The sequence below is a fragment of the Agelaius tricolor genome, unplaced genomic scaffold (genome assembly GCF_023055355.1).
Source record: "Agelaius tricolor isolate 1412-34295 unplaced genomic scaffold, bAgeTri1.0.p SCAF_3, whole genome shotgun sequence".
In the NCBI taxonomy this organism is placed as follows: Eukaryota; Metazoa; Chordata; class Aves; order Passeriformes; family Icteridae; genus Agelaius; species Agelaius tricolor.
Genome location: NW_027269263.1, coordinates 56181837 through 56205853, shown reverse-complemented (window position 1 = coordinate 56205853; position 24017 = coordinate 56181837). Strand labels below are relative to the sequence as shown.

The 24017-nt window shown below is 39.3% G+C and overlaps 1 protein-coding gene across 1 annotated transcript in view; it reads left to right on the top strand.

Annotated features, from left to right (window-relative positions):
- Nucleotides 1–24017, top strand: part of LOC139587657 (cadherin-related family member 3-like) — a 48045-nt gene that overhangs the window by 1886 nt on the left and 22142 nt on the right. The window contains exon 2 of the mRNA XM_071422049.1: nt 23031–23233. Coding sequence (XP_071278150.1) covers nt 23031–23233 — 203 coding nt within the window. The remainder of the gene's footprint in view (nt 1–23030; nt 23234–24017) is intronic.

The following is a 24017-nucleotide window of genomic DNA, read 5'->3' as shown; positions in this document are numbered from 1 at the left end:
GTGACATGAACTTAAGAGTAACCATGTTTGACACTTGTGTTCAAATTCACTGCAAGATAATTGAGCAAATGTCTTGCCAGTGGCCAAATAGTCTCATAATTAGAGAAGTTAGACTGCTATACCATAACAGTGGTGTGATTACCCTAGATGTGGATCTGGAGAGAAGATGCAAAAGAAAGGCATGTGAGCACCCAGGAAATCCCCATCAATGAAAACCAATGTTAGATTTCAGGGAAGTATGGATGGCCAAGTGTCCAACTAATATTAAACACTACCATGGGATGCACAAGTAGTAAAGCAATTCCTAATCATACAACTGGGAAAAAAGGGGAGGGGTAAAGTATTTAATACAAGCTGCCTCAAACCAAGCAAAAAAAAAAAAAAAAGAAGAAAAGAAGAAACTTTCCAGCTTTAACACATGGCACTGATCTACATGCTGCTTACCATGACACACTACAGGCAGTCTAGGTTCTTAACAGAAACAGACCGTATGAAGGAAAATTAGCATAAAATCGAAGATTCAAGATGTACCAATTCCTTCCTAAAAAGAAACAATCCAGCGACTTACAGTTTAAGAGAAAGGTTTCCAAAGCCATCCCCAAGGAATTTTTCCTCCCTCCTGTATTCCAGAACAGCATTATCATTAAACAAATGGTTCCACAATCAGAATCATAGGATCATTTAGGTTGGAAAAGACCTTTAAGATTGAATCCAACCATTAACCCTTATTCCATCACTGAAACATGTCCCTAAATGACACATCTACACATATGCCCAGCTTTCCTGTGATCAGCATCTTTTGTTTAAAGAGTGTGAGTTCTGCTTTGATTATATCTATGCTGCCTCCATGATCTGCACCAAGAAATGACACCAGCCCTGAGCAAACCAGCCTTCAGTTTGTCTCCCTTGTCTTGTAGGGTGCAAGTGCTGAAGCTGCAGAAAAGTATCCTCACTTCTGCACCAGGAGTTCTCCCCAAGAACACCTCCTGTTTCACTCCACATTGGTGTCAAATAAACCAGTGTATGTTGCATGGACAGCTGTGACTGTGCTCCAGAGCCTTGTAGCAAAATAGGAAGAGAGTTGATCTGACATCCTATGAGTTTTCCCATTGTCAGGAATATATGCAGTGCTGCCTTGTGAATGTGAGCTCGAGCTGCAGCTTTACTGTAGACAGACCATGCAGATGGTTTCTTCTTCCCTTCTCCTGGCATCTGCTTCCACAAAATTCATAGAAAGACAAACCTATTTAAGACTTTCATTCCTCTTTCAGATTTGTTTTTATTAATCAGTTGGGCCAAAATTTATGGATGGAGAGGGAAAGAAGTGAGGGAAAGTCACAAACATGGTCACAGAAGACTTTGTTCCTTAGGAAATTAGTAAAAGACCTGCACGTGAAAGTGCAGATTAAACAGCCTCTGTTTTTTTTTTCCACCTGCTCACCAATACAGAAATTTAATTCTTCTATGACCTTGAACAAGTCATTCTGCCATAGAAAAATAATTAAGTCAGTCAGGAAAGGTCCTTCTTTCCCTCCCTGGTCCCTGAGGATTCTTTAATTTCAATTGCCAAGCAGAAGCTTCCTTTTTTTATGTGATTTTTTTCAGAATTCAAGGTAATGCAGCTTTGATTTTGGTTGCAGCTTCTAAGTACTAGAGTGATCCAATCATAACATGGTATTAAAAAAGTAAACTATAAGCAAATTATTGCCTTTATTTAATAAATGGCAATATACAGATAAAACCTCAACTCTAATCTTTTTAATCCATATATCATTGGTCTTTTAATAAGATGATCTCCAAATGAAAGCTTTTTGCCAAGTAACCAAAAGATAAAAATGATATGTTCCTATACCTACTTATTCTAATTATGTTTAAAGACTTGGGCTTTATAAAAGCACAGTAAAACTTATGACATTAGAAGAGATCCAAAGCTGCATATCAGTATTTGGCTTATTTGGAGACCAACATTTTTATATAATTTTCAGGATCTGAATGTGAAGACATGACAAACTAAAACAGCAATTCTCACATGTGGCTCTCAGGAACATCATATGTAGTCACCGTGTACAAATAAACAATGACACAATTTAACTTCAATTCTACTGTCACACATTGAGAAAATACCATGAGGGTGCTGAGGGTGCATGTGTAGTCACAACAACAACAACAAAATCACATATACCTGGCAACACCTGCACCAGATGGCTTTAAACTGGCTACAAAAGTATTGTAAAAAAACCAGCTGTATAAGGCCTCAATATCATTACAAGATTGTAAACATCTGATGCTTATAACAAAGTCATGATTTAAGCAGTTTGGCAGGAGATTCATAAATACTTCCCAGGATCCTGTTGTGCAATGGATTTACCATAATGGTGGTTTTGTCTTATATTGCAGAAATTATTCCATAGCAGACAGTTTTATGAACCCAGGTATCTACTTTGGTGGAAATGGAGCAGTAAATGAATCACAAGATTTTCTTACAGGTAGTGATGGCATTTGCATAAGAAAAGCACCAGCAAAGTAGCTGGCTGTCAGTCACAGGGGTGCAGAAATTTTAATCCTTCAGCATTTTGAGGAGTGCAAAACTAGTGCAAGCTATTTCTATGGTGGACTTTTACACTCATGCTAATTTAAAACCTTTAGATTATCTATTTGCAGTCATCTATTTGCAGTCTCTCTTTCCACAGTGGATAAATGAAGTTTCTTTTTAATTCTACAGCAACACCTCAAGTTAGCAGAGAAGTTTGTATTGAGAAGGTACAAAATCCACCAAATGGATAGTCCTGCACTTCTCCATTAAAATGGATTCTGAAACTTTTTTAAAATACAATGTAACATTCTAGTATGCTATGTGATAATTAGAGTAGCTGAATTCATTAAATAAATTGGATACTTTAAAAAAAGTCCTATATCTAGGTTTCTGCAAAAAGATGTGTACAGGATGCCCATTAAAACAACTCAGGAGTTAGCATGACAAGTGTAGAAGCCACTATGAGCCAGTCTTCCTAAAGCCACTCTGGCCAAAAATGTGGTCCCTGTAATATTTCTGATCTCTTTGTAATTTCAGAAGGTGTCTCAAACACTATGTGATTACCACCATAGCAGACTTCAGCTGGAAAACTGTATTAAATAGACATTTATAGCAGAAAAATCTATTTTTAATGTCCTCTGAAATAACACAAGAAAAAACCCCCTGAATTATGCTTTCGGTTCCCTCTTAGCCAAAGAAACTAGCACTTAAAAAAGAAACAGAAAAAATGGAGAACTGAAAAAGAAATTCAAAGTGAGATACTCTTGTATCCCAACAAAAACATGTTTCTGAAAAAAGGGTTGCAAATTGCTTCACACAAAACAAAGCAATGCTTGAAACACTACAGCAGCTCTAATCAGATGAAATGGCAAATCTAAAGAGAGGTGCACCACACAGGTTTATGAACAGACAATGCACAATTAGGTAACTTTCTACATTGAACTCTAGAAAGTTTAAAGAAGAAATTATACAAAAATAAGGCTATGAACTAGCAATGGAAATCAACAGTTACTGCACATTTCAAACCCATGAGAGTTACACAACCACTGTGAAAAAAATTGCACTTCCTTTTGCTCCAGTGCCTAAACAATTTTTCTCATGTGTTGGTTGTCATCTAAAAGCATTAACCTACTACTGTACTGTCTTTTTCCAGAGGATAAGTTTTCTTCTCTACTTTATTAGTGTTGCTGGAGTGTTTCTGATACCAAAGCTGGCAATGGTGCCCTTTGTGCAGTGCAGGCATGTATCCTCACTGAACACTAGCATTTACCAATTGCTTCAGAGAAGTAAAACAGTTTCTTTTTTTTCTGCAACTGTTTCAGGTTTCAGCCAGGAGCCTCTGAGAATTCATTTCTGACCCATGTCAGTGGCCACTATTTTCTCTCCCTCAAAAATATTCCCCATGTCCTGATCACCACCAAACACCTGAACATCCTCTCTCAGTGCTGTAGTATAACCTGTATGAAACATGGTTCTCAAACTCCCTCCTTAAAACACACTACCCAGAGTCCCTGGTCTAACACTTCATCAGCTGCTCTTGTGGCAAGAAACAAGGTTAGACGAGGTCAGAGGAGTGCATTCACTGAAGAAGAGTGACGACTAATGCAAATGTTTTGGAAATTGAAAGACATGAATGACAGGTCAAAGAGTACTTGGCAGGCTAAAATTCAGTTTGCTTGTATTGACAGGCACTCAGGGAAGATCACAGACAAATTGTTTTAAAAACATTGTCACTGCATGTCTCGTACTGCTACTTAAAATTATTAAACATATCTAGCACTGGTGCAGCAAATCACTTGTATTATACCTACTAAATATGCATCAGTTTTTGTTTGTTGTTTGGTGTGTTGTTTTTTGGTTTTTTTTTTAATTTGAAAGTGGTTTTTGGTAAATAATAGTAACAATAATATTCTCAAAGGTCATATCCAGATTTTAGAGGAAGGCTCTGTACTGTCCAGTTGGGACAGAAAAGAAGAAATTTGTAGGAATTCCCTGCATTTTTGAAAGACAGAGCAAAGTTCTTTAGATTGTGAGATATAAAACCTCTTGGGGGTGGAGAAGTATGCAGTATGCTTTCAAATAGCGTGCTGCTTTCCTGTGCTTTGCTCTCCACAATGCCCGTATGAATAACCAAAACCACAAAACATGAGTCCCCAAAGATCTTCACACATTTCTCGTGAGGTAGGCATAGAAATATTCTTTCATTAAAAATTAAGTTTGCCTGATGAATAATGTATATTTTAACTTTCCATTCACCAGCCATGTTTGTGTGTGTTGGCAGCAGACAACAGCAGCTTCCTGCCTTTCCCTCATTGCATTGTAGCCAATTTTCTCCTGTTCCTTCTCAACATAGATGCCATATTTGTCCTGTTTGTATCCCTCCTTCTCCCAAATGCTTCCCTTTTCTGAGTTTTGTTCCCACTTTTCTGTCACTTTACCCTAACCCTGCATGGTGTGTTTTCATCTCCTGCACGGAAACCCCAGTTTGGGGCCTGTTTTTCACTCTCCGCTCATCTCTCACCACCCTCCCACTTGGGCCCAGCTGCTTCACCAGAGGCAACCATGTCTTTTAATACACACTGCCTCGATTTTATCCCCTACTTTGCAGTTAGGAGACTTTCCTCTCCTTTCCCATGTCTCCCTCAGTGGAGGACATGTCTCTCCCAGTCCTGAGTCACCTCTTCTCCTCCCACTAGTGAGCTGCCTCTTCCATCACAAAGCTGTTTGGAGTTGCCCTCTTTTCCTCTCTTAGCAATTCCTCCTGTTTTGGGGCATGTCCCCTCTCCTTCTCCCCTCTTCTCTGCCTCTCCCTGGGAAGCCAGCAGTCCTTCCCAGCCTAACCCTGGCCCTGGCTGGAGCCCCTTGGCCTCAGTGCAGGGATCTGCCTCTCCTCCCACCATTTTCCACAAGTTCTGGAGCCCTGTCAGTGCCCCTCTCTCAGCAGCTCACTGATCCCCACTGTAAAAGGGACTCAGCTCTGGCAGGGCCAGGCACCATGGTGAGTGAGTGGGCTGAGGGGAGGCACCCACAGGCTGCCAGAAGATTTCAGCCTGGGAGGGATGGCCCTCAGTGTTTGGGAGTCACTGGAGTGTCCTTCAGCTTGGCTGTGAAAGTTTGGGGCCAGCCAGAAAAGAGGTTTGAGTGAGAGTCACACTGCTACACCTTTGGTAAGGTCACCTTTGGTCCTTGGATCAGGGGAGAGCAGAGGGCCCAGCCTACTCACATGGCTCCCCAAGTCCTGTCTGCTTCTAGAGGCTGGCTCCAATCGCACCTTGCTCGAGGTTCTGAAATGTTTTGACAGTTGTTATGGTATGTCCTACTTCCAGCTCGTACAGGAAGCAGACGTGTTGAAATCACAGAAGAAAGCAAGCCTGTTCATCTTGTATTTCTGGCTGAGGCTGGAAGTGGAGTGCCAGAAATCAATTGTGTCTCATCTATTATAGAGGGAATTCTCTTGTAGCTCTTTGCATTGTGCTAATTTTGCAAGGAGATTTGTCCTAATAAGATTCCCATTACAACCAGGAAGAGTCAAATGGAGTATTTCTGATAAGCACTGCAAGTTCTGTGCTCAGTCAAAATGCATCTGAAAGGCCTTAGCAGGATTGGGGTGTAGTTAGTGATGCGTTTGACTACTAAATGCACCAAAGTAAAAATTATGTGTGATGTTTAAGCATTGACTTAACATGTGTAAACCTCTCATGGGCCACTCTGAACTTCTGTCATCAGACTTCACCCAACCTTTTACAAAGGCAATGGTGGTTGTAGAGACCTGATGTGGATGGATCTCAGTTATGGTCTCACCAATTGAGTGAATTTTTAATTAAATCCTTCTCTTAATGATAAAAATACATTGTCCTTTTCTATTTTTTGGAAACCTGTGTTTTAATGAGTGTTCCTGAGGCACTGTTTCCTTTAAGGAATCCAAGTATAAGCATACTACTAATAATACTTTGGGTTTAAATGGAAACCATAGCTGGTAAAGACAAAAGTTCAGACATCATTAAAAATATCCCATGTTACTTATGAAGGGTGCATACTTCTGAAATGCTTATGAGCTGAGACTGTGATTTGGCAGACTCAGATTAAGAGAATCTTTGTACATCTATGGCCATCAAACATTTTAACTGGCTAATAACATCCAGTGGTACAGATCTGTGCATTTAATCAAATCTTGTTTTGTAGATACTCAGCATGTGATATCTGGTATATGCAAAAGTTACAAGACTGATGAAAAGTGAACAGTAGTGGTTTAGGGAAAAAGTTAACTGAAAATCATTACAAAATTAGTATTTGAGAGTCTTGTAATTCAACTTCAGATACTCATTTGATCCAAGATTAACAGAACTATCTGTTGTTTCCCAAATCTTTTAATTGACAGATAAAAAACTGCTTTTTCTTTAGGATACAGCAGGCATCTGTGGATTCCCTGTCTGTGTTTAATTCTGCCAAATCATATATAACAATAATAATAGATTATCTGAAAATACCCAAATCCAAACCATTAAGCATGAACTCCTCTTCCTCCCTCTATGGAATTGGAGTCTTTTCCTGTGTATACTAAATCTGAGCCCTTAAAAACTTGCATTCATGTTGACATTCAAGGATTCTCTAGTAATCTGATAATACAATGGCTGGTTTTCCTTCTGCACTAAGAAGAGTATTGGCACTGCAGCTACTGGTGACTTCAAAATATTACAGTTGTGGCCTGTGGTAACAGGAAAGCTGGCAAAATGAGAATACTTTATGTACAGTGGGATGAAAAATTTTGCAGTAGATTATTTGTCTAAGCATATCTTGACTGTCAGTTCTCTATAAAAAGAGGTGTCTACTCTTCTGTTTACAGGAGAAGAGGAGCCCTTTTTCTGTGCCCTCACACATCATCATAATTAGCACAATTAATACAACTCACTGAAATCTATTAGTAGCATAAGCAGTGGCATTTTATTGAATTATGTGTTCATGTCACAGTAGAGTTGGGCACTTCTGAATATTTCTAAAGTTGTTTGTAAGCAATGGAGCAAAACTTACGTCATGTTCTTATTAAAAAAATACAGTGTTAGAGGCTGTATGGAAACAGAGTGAGTGTTAGTGGTGACAAGACCTAACAACTTGAGTGCCTTGATAAACACAATATATAATAGCAGTACAATAGGAATTGAAACTGAGAGACGAGTCTACATTGGAGGGGTTAGAATTGGTCTTGTATGGAGAACTTACAGATGCATAGAGCCATGAACCTGTGTCTTCTGGATTTGTAGAAGGAAAACTTGAAGGACATCTCTGGGTTCTGAAAGTGCTCATATATGGGTGAATCCCTCCATTTATTCAGGGCTTTATGATTTTGCCTATGGAAATTTTTACATCAGCTGACAAAACCCCCTCAGTCTGTCTTTGTCAATCTGAATCTTAATGTAGCCAACTGTTCTGTTCTGATCTCACACTACATTTGTGGTGTAAGAGTCTAAGAGCATGCTGTGTCAGCTATGGGATTATTGGACCTGGATTTTGCAAAATTTCCCATACACATTTTTGAAACAACAGCAGATAATTATGAGAATTGGCAGATGCCACAGACTTAATTGTTTTCAGCAGCTACAATAGATGTTTTAAAAACATTTCCATATTCAAACCTTTAGTTAGTTCAGGGCTAGTGAAATACAATTCTTCTTATTGTCTCCTGCCCTCGGGACATCCTCTAGGGATAGCAACCAGCAGAACCTCTGGTCCCTCTTCCCAGCTGCTTTTCACCTGCCTGGCTCACCTTTTAGGTCACTGCTCCAGGTAATTTGCTGGGCTGCCTCTCTTCTACAGCTGTCTGGATTTTGCAAAGACTTCAGAAAAATCATGCCTCAAGATAAGTATTCTATCCAAATAAAACCATGTCTGGAAAGATGGTTGAACTCATCAGCATTTTATTTTGAAAAGTACCATGGATAAGAAGTTCCTTTGGCACCAAAATATTATGTGTTAGCATTTAAGGCATGATAATGATGTAACAGTCACTTTCCTTTTCTCCTGTCCTTCTTTCAAACTTAACCTGACCTGACCTGGGATTAAACAATCAGCAGTGTTGTCACCATAACATGTTTCTCATGCCCAAAGATCACAAGTAGGCTGAACTCAGCACAGAGCAGAAATGGATGGAGTGGCAGAAGGTAAGTGATGGTACACATGTGATCTTGACCTATGCATTTATAGCCATGCCCTGCCTGCAGCACAAGTGGTCACACATTAGTGAGATGATAAAGTTTTCCTTTCTTCTGTGTTCTTTCCCTTCCCTACTCGGTTCACCTAAGCAGCAGGAGTCATCCTAACTGTTGTTAGTGGGAAAAGATACAGAATGTAATGCATCTTCTTGTCCCTCAGGAAAGACATTTGGTAAATTTGGAATGAGCATCTAATTCTCTCCAGGATGCTCAGAATGTAAATTTGGAAAGAGGAATTTCTCCAAATAATTATAGTTTAAATGCTGAATTCCAAATATATTTATTTTCTTTGCTTTTATGTTGGTGCGTGTTGCACACATGCTAGAAGAGATTTCTTTTTTGTGGTTGCTATGGCAAAAAGCAGTCCCCAGTCCTTTTACTTAAAACCCATGAACTGCAATTAACTGTTTAATGTTGTAACAGACAACAGCTCTAGTAACACCTTAACAGCTTTGAGCATGATACTCCCATCATCTCAGCAGATGGTGATTTTTGGCATTCTGTGTTTTCAGTTTATTCTTCTCCTTTATAGTCCTTGCCATTATATCTTCTGACAAATGCTTCTGGACTAACTTAATTGCAATTTGATTACACTGAGACAGCCCTCAGATCTCAGATATTGTTGGATTTCTGTTAAAGGTGCCCAATATATGAAAAAGAATTTGTGCGTGTATCCCCATCATCAATTATAACACCAGATTTTGAAGTAAGAATCTGTTTCTTCTCATCTGTAACCATAAAAATACAGTCTTGAAACATGCTTAGTCTGCATAGACTGAACAGAAAAGGAGAAGTAAATGATTCTTTTGTGAAGGAGTAACTCTGAATGTTTGTCAAGTGTCTGAATTAAATAAGAATTACCACTTCCAACTAGTTTTACTACAGGGAGTTGCCCTTCATTATTATTTCTATAGAGATGGAGACTGAATTCCCCATGAATTTTGCTCATTGTTTTAAAGATTTATGACTAATATAAATGCTTTTAAACAAGGACTTTCAATTAAATTTAGAAAAAAATTCAAAATATTGCCTTGTGAAACTGTCTTTCAGCTACTCTTCCTTTTTCTCCCATATAATCACTGTTGTATCCCAGTTTGTAGTTGCAGTTGTATTCCATCTCTAATTTTGTTTTTCACTTAGAAATAAATTCTTTGGAATTAAAAGCAGCACTGTTCTCAATGTTGCTCTTTAAAGGGTTTTTATTTATTTATCAGGCAGAACACTTTAGATGTTTCATTCTGTAATACAGGGCCAAATAAAGTTTTTTTAGTACCTTTAGCAACAGTATTAGCATTTCTTCTTTTTTAGGGAAAAAAAAACAAACCAAAAAACAAGAGGGGAAAAGGAAAAGAATCATTTTCCCAGAGTCATAACAAGATAATATTGCAGTTTCAGGTTTTAAAATATGAATGTCTCACTCACAGCTATTTCCTGGCTGACTCCAGGTTTCTATGATTATTATTTATTCAGGGCTGATAGTGTGCTTGACATTGTGCAAATATAGAACAAGATATTCATGTGGACTATCTGCCAGGATTTCCTAGTTGTTAGTGGCAGTGTTAGCCTCTTTAAGCAGAAGCTTGAGGCTGTCTCTAAAGCAGAGATGCTTATCCCTCCTGCCAACAGGCAGCTTCCTACATATGACCGTGGGAAACACTGCTCAAATGCACAAGGCTTTGGAAGGATGGACCCAGTGGAGTTTAATTTAATTAGCACAGCAGCAGTGTGTGGTAGATCTAACTAATCAAACCTTTAAGACCAGACACGGTAATTTTAAAAGCTGGAAATCTTTTAGGGAAAGATGACTGGGAAGAATCAATCCTTCTGATTTGATACCTAAAGAATCAAAGAAAGACTGCTTGCCTGAATACTGAACGGTGTGAAATCCTGTGTCTTCTGTGAAATCCATGAACTGTTTTGTAATTTATCTGTAGGTCTTAGTGATGGCCTGTGTACTTAATTAACCTGGATAGTGCTGGTGTCCCTCGAGTTGTTGCTGCCATTTGCAGACTATCCTTGGCCAGGCTGACATCTGCCCATGGCTTTGTCAGAAACAATGTATTCCAAATTGTAGCACTGAAGGCTTTTGTCCAGGACTAATTTCTCAGGTTAGGGACATTAGGGCCAGGGGAGAAAAAAAAGTGAAAAATCTTAGTCTAAATGGAAGGAATGTTTGTCTTTTGTTCAAAATCTATCTTTGGATTTCCTTTCCGAAGGAGTCGCTGAAAAATCATTCTAAGGATCTTTAGTGACACTTCCTTGACTTTATCCATGAAAGAGTAGAAGTGCTGTCTGGTGTTTCACAGATGAAGAATATTTTTGTCATGATCACTTATAAAAACAGTAAAACACTCAAAATCCCACCAATAAAACCAACTTGCAGTGAATGAAAAGGTGGAATGCAAATACTTGTCGTTGTTTTCTCCCTGGATATGCATTTCATGATCTGATTCTTTCTCAGACAGAATGAATGGATGATGACAGTAAGCTTATCTCTTTGTCTGAGGTGGTGATACCACCCAAGCTAACACTGAAAGGCCTTCTTAGAGCAACACAAATCATATATAAGGGCCAGTATCTAAAAGCTCCACATCCAGAAATGAGCACTTCTGCCACATATCATACAGAAGCAGCCAAACCAAAAAGATTTGTAGAAAAATAAACAAATCTCTGAGGAGCTTGAAAGCTGAAGTGAAATGTCTTGAGGTCAATTCAGAACTGCAAAGAAAGTTTAAAATGTATATATCAAATCTGATATATAAATTACAATTCCTGTATTAGTCATATTTGTTATACCCCATAATTTGTTTGGAAAAGGAAAGACAGTGCTCAAATTTCCTTGCCTCTCCACGCACCTCCTTCAAAGTGTTCCCTTTAGCTTTCAAGCAATTTATTTACACTGAGCAAAATGTCTGGTTTGCACTCACAGGAAAAGTTTTAATTAATTCTCATTTTACAAATCCTCCACAATATTTATTCAAAAGATTGGAAAATGCCAGGAAGTTCACCCATCCCTGAAAAAATAAGTTTTGTAAATAAATCTGGCAACAAATTTATTTTAACAGCAGCAATCCTGTTAATCTGTCAAGATGTAGTTTGTTTCTGACACTTAATTAAATTCTTTTCCTTAAGAATAGAAAATAATTTGCTACAAACAAACCATTTAGCTGGGACATGGTGACTGTCCCTCTGCTATTTCACAGAGAATTTAATTCAACAGAAAAAAGCTAACAGTATAATGTTTAGCACTTTTTTTTTTAACAGAAACAAGGCTAAATTTCTGTAGTCACAAACAACAACAACATTAGGGGTTTCAGGGCCATAAAACCCATCCTTGGTGTATCCCACAAACTGGACCAGCATTACTGCACATCTCTGAACATAAACAAAAGGTGTGTTTCAGGCTGTATTCCACAGGAATTTTTTTTGCCCAGACCCCTATTTCCTGGCCATTTTTTCCTGTACATATCATCCACTTGCTCAGTTCTTATCCAGCCTCAATTCATGGATCCAGTTCCCTGTGCAGCAACACCAGCAATTGTGCAGGTGCATTAGCCTGAGACAGCCCAGGCTGATGTGACACAACTGAGTGGACAGTGCAGCTTAGTCTGGTTTCATCAAGAAAAATGTCCATACCCAGAAAAATATTTTATAAAAGGAAACAGTCCCAGATGTTTACAAATATCAGCAAAGCAAAATAGGCAAGCCCTGCCACTTGCCATTAATGTTGATTGAAACAAAAGATCCATAGGTGCTGATGTTCAGCTTAAATGGACATCACCTCTCTGTGTTAACACTTCATCCAACTGCACTGCTGGATGTGTGGACATTTTGGGGTGTTCACCTCTTGATTCCTAAAGAGCTTTGGCATGTCATCCCACTGCTGCTCCTTAGCACAGGAAAACAATTTGTGACTCTATTTTATGTTACAGATGCATAACACTGCATGTCCTGGTATAAAGGCTCATCTGGTGCAAATGTCAGTATAGTCCTGGCAGTTTGTACCAGCAGGTAAAATCTGCCATCCATCTTTCCTGACACTTCCCCAGCTCCTTCAAACTTTAAAAGACTGATCCAGATCCCAGTGAAATCTGTGAGAACTTTGTGCTGGATCCAGCAGTATGCAGCCTCTGAAGTACAGCAATTAGGATATAGCTAATGCTAGTAATCCTTTCCTGCCTGCCCAGAACACCCAAACTGTCTGAGTCAGGCAAAAGCCTGAGGAAATCAGTTGGGTTTGGGCTGCATCTGAAAGGTCAGTCTGTGTCCCCATGGACTAAGAGGTGTGGGGGAGTTCCAGAATTTGCTGCCAGTTTGTTGCTATTTATTTCTGGAAGCTGTTAGCTTAGATTTTTTTTAGCTAAACTTACTTATGGGGAACTGAGAGGATAAGAGTGAGGGCTTTGGAAAGTCACATTTCTGGGTGCTTTAAAATGCTTATTAATCTACAACTCTTGCTTTTCAGGTTCCTTTTTAGATGGAATTTTAATTCACATTATGGACACTCAGGAGAGTGCACATATTCTATTTTTTTTCAAATACCATATTTAAGGACTTTACCAAATGAACAAAAGCAAGGAAAATAACCCTAAAAATCCTGGCAGAGTTTGACATCAGTAACTTTATACAGTACTATTATTGTGAGACATTTTATTATCTAAACAAGTCCTTATTTGAAGGAACTTCAGAGACACATTTTTTGCAGCATATTTAAAATCAGTGTAGAAAAGGAAAGAATTTATATTTGATGTAGGGATTTATATCTGGTGATGTGAAATAGTGGATTTTTAAAATATAAGCACATATATATAAAAAATTAACTTAGCAACCTCTTGCTTAATTGGCACTCATGTTATTTAAAAGAAAAGGAGTAGTGGGTGTCTAAAACTTCCTCAGGCTGAAAAACAATATTCTTTTACATTATTGACTCTGATTCTCTTTGTGATTTAATCCTTTCCTTTACATGGCTAGGGGGCAGAAATAGTGGGAAAGTCACAGCCACAAGCAATAACATAGCAATTAACTCAGAGGTACTGGTGGGACATTTAAGTAATTTTAAGTCAATATTTATAAACATGATGCTGCTGGCTGGAAAATCTGGACATTATTTGCAGCTTTGGAAGATTTGACTACTTAACTGATTTTGATTTTCAAATTGCTTTTGAAAATCAACCACTGGTTTGAATCTGCTCCAGATGGGCAATGACTGAAAATTGTTTTAATCTGGCATGTATTTGGTGGCGTAGATAAGCGAGTTGATGGCCTCATTAAAAGTATCTCAAGCATATGTGCTGATTAAAAACCCCCTCATCTCAGGCCCAGCAGGGTTTTGGCTGGAGGGAACTGAACTGCTCTGTCACCCCTTTCTGGCATGACAACAGGAAGAACTTCCTAAAGCTGCTGCACACAGAGGTGAATGGGAAATGTGTCCCACTGTGCCTGCCCAGCAGGGAGGGCACCCTGGTACAGGCCAGCAGGAGCTTCTGTGGCAGCACAAGGGTCCTCACAACCTGAATGACAATCACACAGCTGAGAGCATGGGCTTTAGAAGTCTAAAAGTGGTATTTATTTTTTCCACCAACAGGTCCTCAAAATTATTGCCTATCTGGTTAAAAAATGGTCCAGAGAGACAGGCACTGAAGGTTCAAAGGCTCTGAACATCAGAACCAGACATCCCAAACCCCCCTTGTTGTCTCTGCAGAGAAACAGATGTTTCAGAAGTACATCACTTCCCATCCTAAATGCAACTGCTAAGGCTGGTCACACCAGTTGTGCCCTAGTAGTGCCTCTTTGTTTCCAAAACAAGCCTAAGGTGACCACAGAACAATAACATATACAGGTCTGGTTTTCAGGCAGGCAAGAAAAATCCCATTCTCAAGAGCACCCCATCATTCTGGCAGCTACTTGCTAAACTGCTATGAGAATATTTTGCACCTTTTTCACAACCTCAGAACAACTGACCAGGGTCTTTCCTCCAAAGTGTTGTGGCTCAGCTCCCACAACACAGTAAGGAGAAAATGTATCATTTCTAATAATAAACCTGGCAAAGACACTGACCAAAATGGTGTCCCGGGCACATTTATCCCATAATATTCTTTTAGAATGCTTTGTAACCGTTGCCTGCATGAATTAAATGGCTCTTTTCTGTTTAGACAGCTGGATTTCTGTGTGGCACTAGATGGCAATATTCCCTCAGCTCCTGCAATGGTCAGGGGAGCCATACACAGCAAAGGGACACATCCTGACCTTGTTTCCTTGTTATCACCCATGTAGCTCATATTGTAACAGCCAGGTTTTATGTGACTAAACTCAATCTGGGCTGCAGGGCTTTTTAAAATCTCTGTGCATTCATCCACCTACCTTTACAGCTTCATAGCTCTCTGTCAAAACATTTATTGGACACTAGGTTTACTGTGTGGGATCCTCTGTTTCATTAAGAAAGCTCTTATGGTCTCAGGCTGTTCCGTGATATCGATGCTCAAATCCACAGGCAAGAAATATATACATCTGGAATATTGCACTGGTTTCCTGCTGCCTTTTGTGGATTAATGTGGTGGCAGATTCAGTCAAGTCATTACTCAGATATAATGTTGCCTTCATGTCAATTGTAAGTGGATTATTTTTTCCATTCACGTTTGTTCTCATATAAAATCAGCATAATCTAAACTCAGCAACTGTAAAAAAGTAATTCTGTGTCTGTACCCAGATGAATTTAACCCTATCTCTGTGTGATATTTCTAAAGGTTTTCTCTAGTCAGCAGAGAACAACAAGGAAAAGGGCCAGCAATGAATATTGTCTATCTCCTTTGGGTGATGAGGAATTTTTTGTCTTTGTACCACTTTATCAAGGTCCAGGTCTACTGAAATTGTTCCTTTCAAAACCAGGCTTGTCATTGATTTTTGTGAGACCACGATCATTATAATGATTTCCCAATGATTAAGTACTCTGAAACAAAAAGTCCTTACATACCATGTCCCTCTTCTGGTCCCCTGCAGAGCCACAGAGCCCAGCTGAAAATCTCAAAGCTCTTGAAACCAGAAGCAAACAAAATTTCACACTGTTAGGAAGTAGTGAATTATTCTCACTCCTCTTGTTCAAAGGATGGAGAAACTTACATGTAAAAACCCATCTATCTCCATGTGATGGATGGAGAGCCCTCACCCTGTGCCCAGCCATGCCCTTTTCTGTTAGTTGCACACTTTTCTGTGCGTTGTTTTTTCAAAGTCAATCAAAAATATTTTATGTGTGCTAAAATGCAAGGTTGCTTTTGCAAAAATAATCCAATCCCTTTTGCTGGTAAAACAGGGAAGGTTTTTCATGTTTCATAATGCAAAGGCCTGTTTAAGTAATTCTTGATGATATAATAAAATACTTGACTAAATGAAGTGCATCACACTGTGTACATAGAAACCTTAAAGTTTGTGTACCCATATTTTCCCAGAGCATTCTTTCTTGTTGCCCTTGCATCTTTTGCTATTCACAGCCTGGTTTATATATTTACCAAACAGCTCAGGTGGCCAAGCAATTTCAATAACAAACGTGTAACAGGGAGTGAATGCTGCATCATGAGGTACAAAGTATTGCTGCATGGCTTCAGGCCCTCATCCAATAACCAGTAAATACAGGAAGAAGACTTCATTGGCCTCAACACATTTTTTATTGTATCTTTAATGGCACCAGTTTGGAAGATATGATTAAAATTGGAAGATATGATAATGGAACTTAGTTTGGAAGATATGATTAAAATTCAAGAGTTAAATGTATTTGGTATGGACAAGTGACACAATTTTTTGCAGGCACCAAATGTTCTATTACACATTATTCATCCCAAAACACAAAACACAGAATACTTGCTGGTAACATCTACTTTTGCTTGGGTGAATGAATATTTAACTTGTTATCACTGACTTCCATGTTTTGTTAAGGCAGAAGAAAATGTAATATTTTTAAGCAGCACAAGAACTTCTTAAAGAGAAAAATATTTAGCAACAATGTGTTTTTTGCAGTCATGGTGTCTTACAGTTGTCATGATTGAGCTTGGGAGTGGGACTAAGACCTCTGTCTTTTCTGGAGTTTCTGTGTGGCTTTCCTGTTGTCACTTGATCTTTACATTGGGAGCATTCAAGTACCTCTGGAGCTTTCTTGAATTCATGTCCTTGCAATCATCTGTCTGCCTCAGACCACTCTTGTCCAGATGAAGCAGAGGGAATGGGAAGGATCAGAACAATCTCTGCTGCCTTAATGCCTTTCATATTCCCAGTGGTCCCAAAATCAGTTCTCAAATTCTTTGTTGCAAAAGACAGATTCAGGATTCCTTCTTCTCTGGCAAATGCTTTCATCTCTTGGGTGTATAACTGCTGGAGTAATGGAAGAACTTGTTTCCAGCACAGACCAGTGCATTCTATCATACTCCCATCTGTTGATCTTTTCCATGGAACCAGGATTCTTTAATCTCTTGAAAGATATTGCATCTTCCCCATATTCTCCACTTTACCTGATTATCCAGAAGACATTTTTTTCAGAAGTGCATTTTATTTTGCTCCAAAGAACCCAAATGAAGTTGCAAATAATCTTGAAAACCAGAGAATTACAAAAACTTTGTCTTTTGTCCTCTTCATTTGCTCCAAAATTAATCTTCCCTCTATTTTGCCTGAAAACTCCCTAGTTGTATTCTTGCTTGTGTTGCCTTGACTCCTCTTCATCTAGCTGCTTTATATTCCCAGGAAGCTCCTTCCTGACCTCCTTACAGGGTAAGGGCTGCTGTTGCTAGACTGGCCAGTGAATTTCTGCCTTGCTCACCCTGTTCCTAATTCACCTATTCCTAACCAGCCTGTATGCTTTTCTCTACTTGATTTTCAACCTCTTCTAGCCTCTCTTTCAATTCTGGCTGCCCTTTACTTCATCCCTCACATCCTGGCAGGTGGAATCAGAGAACTGCAGAAATCCACTTGATTTCCACTTGGAGGAATAAAAGAAGTGAGGGATTTAAGGAAAGTAATGAGACATACTGGAAGTGACTCAAGGAAGAAGAAAGAGCCAGAGCCCTTTCTGCTCACCCTTCCTCAACCCATATGAGCTCCTCTCCACACTCCCCTTCCTGCAGGCTTGCTTGGCTCTCCCCTCATCTCCATATTCACCTTTACAGTCTCCTCACAACATGCTTGAACCAGGAGGCTTAACAGGAACTACTTGAAAGCCCTGGAGACATATTTAGAGGGAAAGCAGAAATTAACTGCTCTATGGGCATTTACTTAGTACCTGAAACAATTACCCATTGCATTTCCAGGTGAAGCTGGGGACAGGATAGCATTGCAAGCACATGTGCAGTCCTGATGCCTTTCCCATGCAGGTCTCCTGTAGCTCTCTATAGTGTTTATATCATAAATAATGTCTGGTGTATGTTTATGGACTTTGAATTCTTGCTGAAACTAGATCTGTGTACATTGTCAGAAAGAGGATCAAAACAAAGAAGCTGAGAAATATATTTATAGGAACAAAAAACACCTCAAGCCACACCAAAACCAAATTCCCCCTTCTCCCCACCAAAACCCAGCCTAAGAAGAAAAGAAAGGAAATAAAGGATAAAATTGTGACCTATGAGTTCTGGAGAAGGCTTGTCTATCCAGAGCATAGGATGAAATCAGTCCTATCCCTCAAAGCAGATACTAAACAAATTTAGAAATCCTGAAAGACTCTGAAATTTATCCCAGATGTTTCTATAGTTTTTTCAAGACTTAAAGAAACAGGCTTCTAATGGGATAGGTTACACATTACAACTAAAAGGAGGGAATAAAGCTAGCAGCAATTTTACAGTGTTCTGGTAATTAGTAGAAGATCACTGTACAAGACATCACATTGTACAAGCCTGATTCATGCCTGTGCACACAGACCTCATCTTTGTGAGGTGTCCAGTCACATCAAAACTTCTTTGTGAACTCAGGAAATGCATATGAAGGGATGGGCAAAGAGCTGGTAGGTAAAGGGACATGTTAGAATTTTTTGACAATATAAATATATTTACATTATTATCAGCATAACTAGGATATTCGAGAGTGAGATTTTCCACACACTTTTTCTACTAATGTGAAGTCTAGGCACACATTTCCTGGGACAAAGGAAGATCAGCTTCCTTAGTACTACAGGTTGTGCTCCCAAATGATTCTGTGTGGCCACATCCACTTTACAAGGTGGCCACAACCATTGCAAGGTCCTAGAAGCCCTTTAAAATAGATGCAGCTTAGCCATAACATGAGTATTTCTGATGATTCCTCAAATCAGTATCTGATATGTAGGTATGGTTCAGTTCCAATCAGCAGGCTTTACTGATGCATCTTTCCCAGGTCCATTGTGTCAGCAGAATTCTCCAGACCACACAGGTACCACAGCCTGAGGTGTGAATGCAGCAGGCACAGGCAGTGCCTGCCCTGGTGTTAAACTGGCTGCTCATGCTCAGCATGTTCAATTAACATGCTCATGCTACACAAAACACAGAAGCAAGGGCCAGAACCTTCTGAGCTACTGTCAGCTTTCAGTGGGAGAACCACAGAGGGTTGTGCAGAAACATCGAGATGCCAGCTTAGATCAAAATCAGTCAGGTTTCTCCACAGCTGTGTTAAATCTGAATCTCAAAATTCTGTCTCTTAGCAGAGCTGCTAAGTTAGTGCAGAGGTGTTGAGAATCAACTTGATGAATCCCTGAGCAACCTGATTTAATTAATTAATTTAATTAATCCTGCTTTGAGCAGGATATTTCACTAGGTGACCTCCAGAGGTCCCTTCCAGGCTAAATTATTCTATGAGTGAATTCTAATGCACCTTTATTGCATCCAGTTCCAGTATTAGTGTCACTTCTCTCCTATGCTCTATGAACTAACTCTAGGACTATCCTTAGTTTAAAAAAAAAAAAGTTGGTTGTATTGTCAGCTAGCAAGTTAAATGCCTAATCTAAGGGAACCAGTGCCCTTCTGTGGGCATCCATGGTGTTCCTGAGACAGGTACAGCAAAGCTGCATCATGTACAAACTTCATCATGTACTCATGCCTCACCTCCAAGTAGGTAGTGTGTGTGTTCTGAGAGATTCTCTGGTAGTCAGAAAAATAAGAAAACTTCAGGTTCTTGGTTTGGGTAAAAACCATGTGAATTTGATTCTGGTGAATGAAGAGAGCACCTCATTGCTGGAGTGGTGAAAGCAGCATGGTATTTCCAGATTTAAAACATACTAGATTCTCTTCAAAATGCTTCATTGAATAAGCTGATTATAGTGGAAGGACAATTAATGACTGTTTTCCCAAGTACAGACCAGGGCTGTGAATGCAGTGTCAGCAAGGAGCAGTTCCCTGACAAGCAAACAAGCTGATGGTGTTAGGAAACTCCCTTGGAGACACGGGTCCTTTGTTTCATTTCTCACTGCACTACATGAAAAAGAGGAAGAATTTAGATGGAGCTGATGTAAACTGGGGAAAACATACTGTGATCTTCCTTCAGTTTGCATGCTGGGAACATGAAGGACAGGGTCATAAAGACAATGAAGAGCATGCTCCTTTTCCTAGTTTTGCTGGGAGTAGTATCTGGTAAGAACATGATTTCATTATGCTGCTAAAATTAGAACACTGTTGGCTGTTATACTTTCTCTAGGGAACTTTATAATACATATTTAGGGATCAGACACAGATGGGAAAAATCAAGCAACAATTATTTCTGACTGAAATAGACTGGGCTCTGTGGTTACAGCAGTATAATGAAGAGAATATGACTCTTTGCTAAAACTCTTTTTTGGATGAGGCACTTCATTTCTAATAGCCACTGCTCAGTGTGTCAGCACTGGAGTGAGAAAGGAGGTCAGCTCTCCAAGAAACAGTAACTAGCAGTTATACTCCAGTATCCTACTTTCAGATATTGATAATATTTCTCTTTGATAAAGTACAACAAGCAACCAAACAGGACCAAACAGAGAGAAGGTTGTGGACAATATTCGTAGTATAACATAACTAACTTTGATCAGTGTAAATACATGGGAGATTTGCCAATATGAGTATTTGCACATTAGCAACTTAGTAGATCTTCAAACTGTCTGAAGTCTGAGTGGCACATAGAGCACTGGTGTTGCTGTAGGCTACTTGCTCAGGTAGGGTCATTTTGCTCTCAAGGAACTGTAAGAGTTCTGCCACCCCTCAGAATACCTGTCAGTATTCAGTGGTTTTTCTGATGTTCCCAAAACTGTGATTAGGACACTGCCTGCCACTTTCAGCTTTCTTTGAAAAACAGCACTTTTCTAACTTGCATGGTTGTGGATAGAGAAAATCTTGAAGGTGTTACTCAAGCGCACTGTAAAGACTGGCACATCACAGATAAATAAGTCTTAAATATACATAAACTTCTCCAAAATAATCTCTTTATTGCTTTGTCTTGGACTCATCATTTGTCAATGATTGTCATTGATAATTCTGATTAATAATGTGTTAAATTGCTACAGAAATATTTTGTTCTGCAAAGTAAAGAGGTAAGCAAGGATTTGTGAATATGGAGGGAGAGTTTTTGTAAAATTGGTTGGAAAAAGAAGAAGCCATTCAGACGCAGCACCTAAAATTTCAGTTAAAATGAAGAGCAAGAAGTTAGAACTTTTGATTTAGAAAGACAAATTCTGAATAAACAGCCAATGCAATCTTTGGACATAACACAAAAATGGCAACTCCTTTCTGCATTTCTAAATACTGTAAATTATTTCATTGCTTGTATAAATGGTTTCCATTAATGAACTGTGGCTTGATGAGTGAGCTGAATTCATCAAGTACTGTCCACAGGAGATTACATTTGAAGTTCAGCTCCACTTATGGAAATGTATCTCCAGAAGCCCCTCTCAGCCCAGCCTCATTTGCATGGGTGATTTTTGTTGATGATGTTTTCCAGAATTTGTAATAACAGTAATAAAAACTTAGTCCTTCACTGTATCTTGCTCCTGCTGACATAAATCAGTAACAGCTCAGCTGAACTCAGCCCTACCAGGGTGCCAGACTGACACCTGTTTCAGTCAGGTCAGAGATTAACTCTTTCAGGCAGTTCCCATCTCACAGTGTCCCACATCCCACCCTGTACCTGTAGAGTATCTCCAATGTAATTTTTTCCCTAAATGCCAGAGTGATCCCAGCTGGATCAGTGACCCATGAACCTGCTGCATCTGCTGTGTGGGAGCATGAGAATCTCCATGCAGCTCTAATGGTCTCAGACTAGTTCCTGTAGCAGCTTTTCACCTTGCAACTCTGCAGCAAAAAAAGAGAGTTCATGGAGCTTTTGTCACAGTAATTGCTGGTGTATGAAGAGCCTGTCCAGACCCTTGAGTGGGCACTATCTGTCTCCCTCTTGGCACAGAGTGTGTAGAAGTTTGGCTGAACACAGCCGGCTTTCTTGCAGAGTGTTTTGGATGAGCCAGTGAAGCATCCCCAAGCAACAGTCAGCCCTGCCATAGTCTGGTGTTGAAGAACATTGCTGGTTCAGGGATGGGAGATTACTGAAGTGTTGTTTCAGGGCATCAAAAGCAGTCCTGATTTAAGTTGTTTAGACACTGTTCATAAGATGAAGCACAAAGGCCTTTGTCAAAAAGACCAAAAGCTACAAGCTAAATGACAGAGAAAGCAAAAGTTTTGATTTGGGGAATCCAGAGGTCTGGACAAACAAGGAGCTTGTACAAATCTGTTGGATGCCTCACCAGCATGTGCAGCTTCCATGCAGTTTTGAACCACAGGGTGCTTTTGTGGGCCTGCATCTTCTCCAAAGACTCCAGGCTGCTCTTCCTTGCTCAAAGCAGGAGACATGACAGTACACTCCTGAAAATGTTATGAAATCACACTACTCAAGAGCCAGGCTTGCACACAGCTGCTGTAGAAAGAATTAGAAGAGGAAAAATGGAGGAAATAGGTGCTGCAGGTAGTGTAATCTACAAAAAATCATTGCTTCTTTGGTATCTGGGTCTGTGTGATCCAAGGTACTTCTTGATGTAACAGTCAGCAGAGGCACTAATTAGTACAGGGAGCAAAATGAAAAAATAGAAACATTTTGGGCTTCTTTGCTTCTGTATAAAGACATATATGAAGTAAATGATGCAGTGAAGTAATACTTATACAATGACTAAATTAAAGAAAAATGGATTCTTTTGCCATTAACACTGGATTTACACCACATGCCCTCATTCATAGGTAAAAAGAGAGTCAGGGCATTTTGTGTTCCTTAATGACAGCTCTTCACAAAAGCTGTGTATTTATTAGCTCAAGTAATTTTGCATTCATTTTCATCTGCAGGAAGAAGACCCCAGTTGCTTCAGGGCTTACCTGCAACAAGCACTGTTGAAGAAAACTCTGCAGCTGGTGTTGCAGTCTACAACTTTAATGTGACTCTTTCTCCATTGGCTTCTGAAGGTGTAGCAAATCTTCCTACCATAGTAAATTCAAATCCACTCACAGAAGCTTTTGACATTCAATCAAAAGGAAGCCTTGAATTCAGGGTGAGTTTTAAGTTTAACTTGAGTAATTTGCAGTTGTAGGCTGATGTTTCCTGGATTACTGAGCACTGACAGTGCACAATATCTCATCTTTTAATCAGGAAAGAATTTTAAATGCAGACTGTGGTGGTATTCAAAAACGCTGCAATAGATATGACAGATGAATAGCAATAGTAATTATGATTTTTAATTGCATCTAGGAAAAATCACTCATCATAATAATTCCATTAGTTCTGTGATAGAGAATATGTGATTTTTAGAAAATAAGAGGTGAAGAAGAACGTGGAGGATCTGCCTCTGTTTTGAGGTTTTATCCAAAGTTTTTCAGCTTAATATGTATGAAGTCACTGTGAAATGAAAGTGCCTTAGTTAAACCACATAGATCTTCTGTTTGGCCACTCTCACCAAGAATGAAAATTAATTTGTTTCACTCCCAAAATAAATGAAGCTGAATTAGATCAAAGCAATTTTTAATTCTGAACAAAGGCTGTGACACATCAGGAAGTTATCTTGATGTAGGAGTTATCACCCTTCCACACATCTGTGACCTGTCTCTATCCATTGCATGCTCTTGTCCTATGGCAAATGCAGAGAAATTTCAATTACTTCAGGCTGATTTTCACTGTTGAATAAATCAGCAAGTATTAGCTCACATTTGTCACAGGCAATGAGTGTTCAGATGCATGATAACTTGTCATCCCACTGCAACTTGCTTCTACATCTGAGCCTGAACAGGGACACTGAAGGGTGGCTTTAATATAGATACAGATAGAAATGGTGAAGAGCC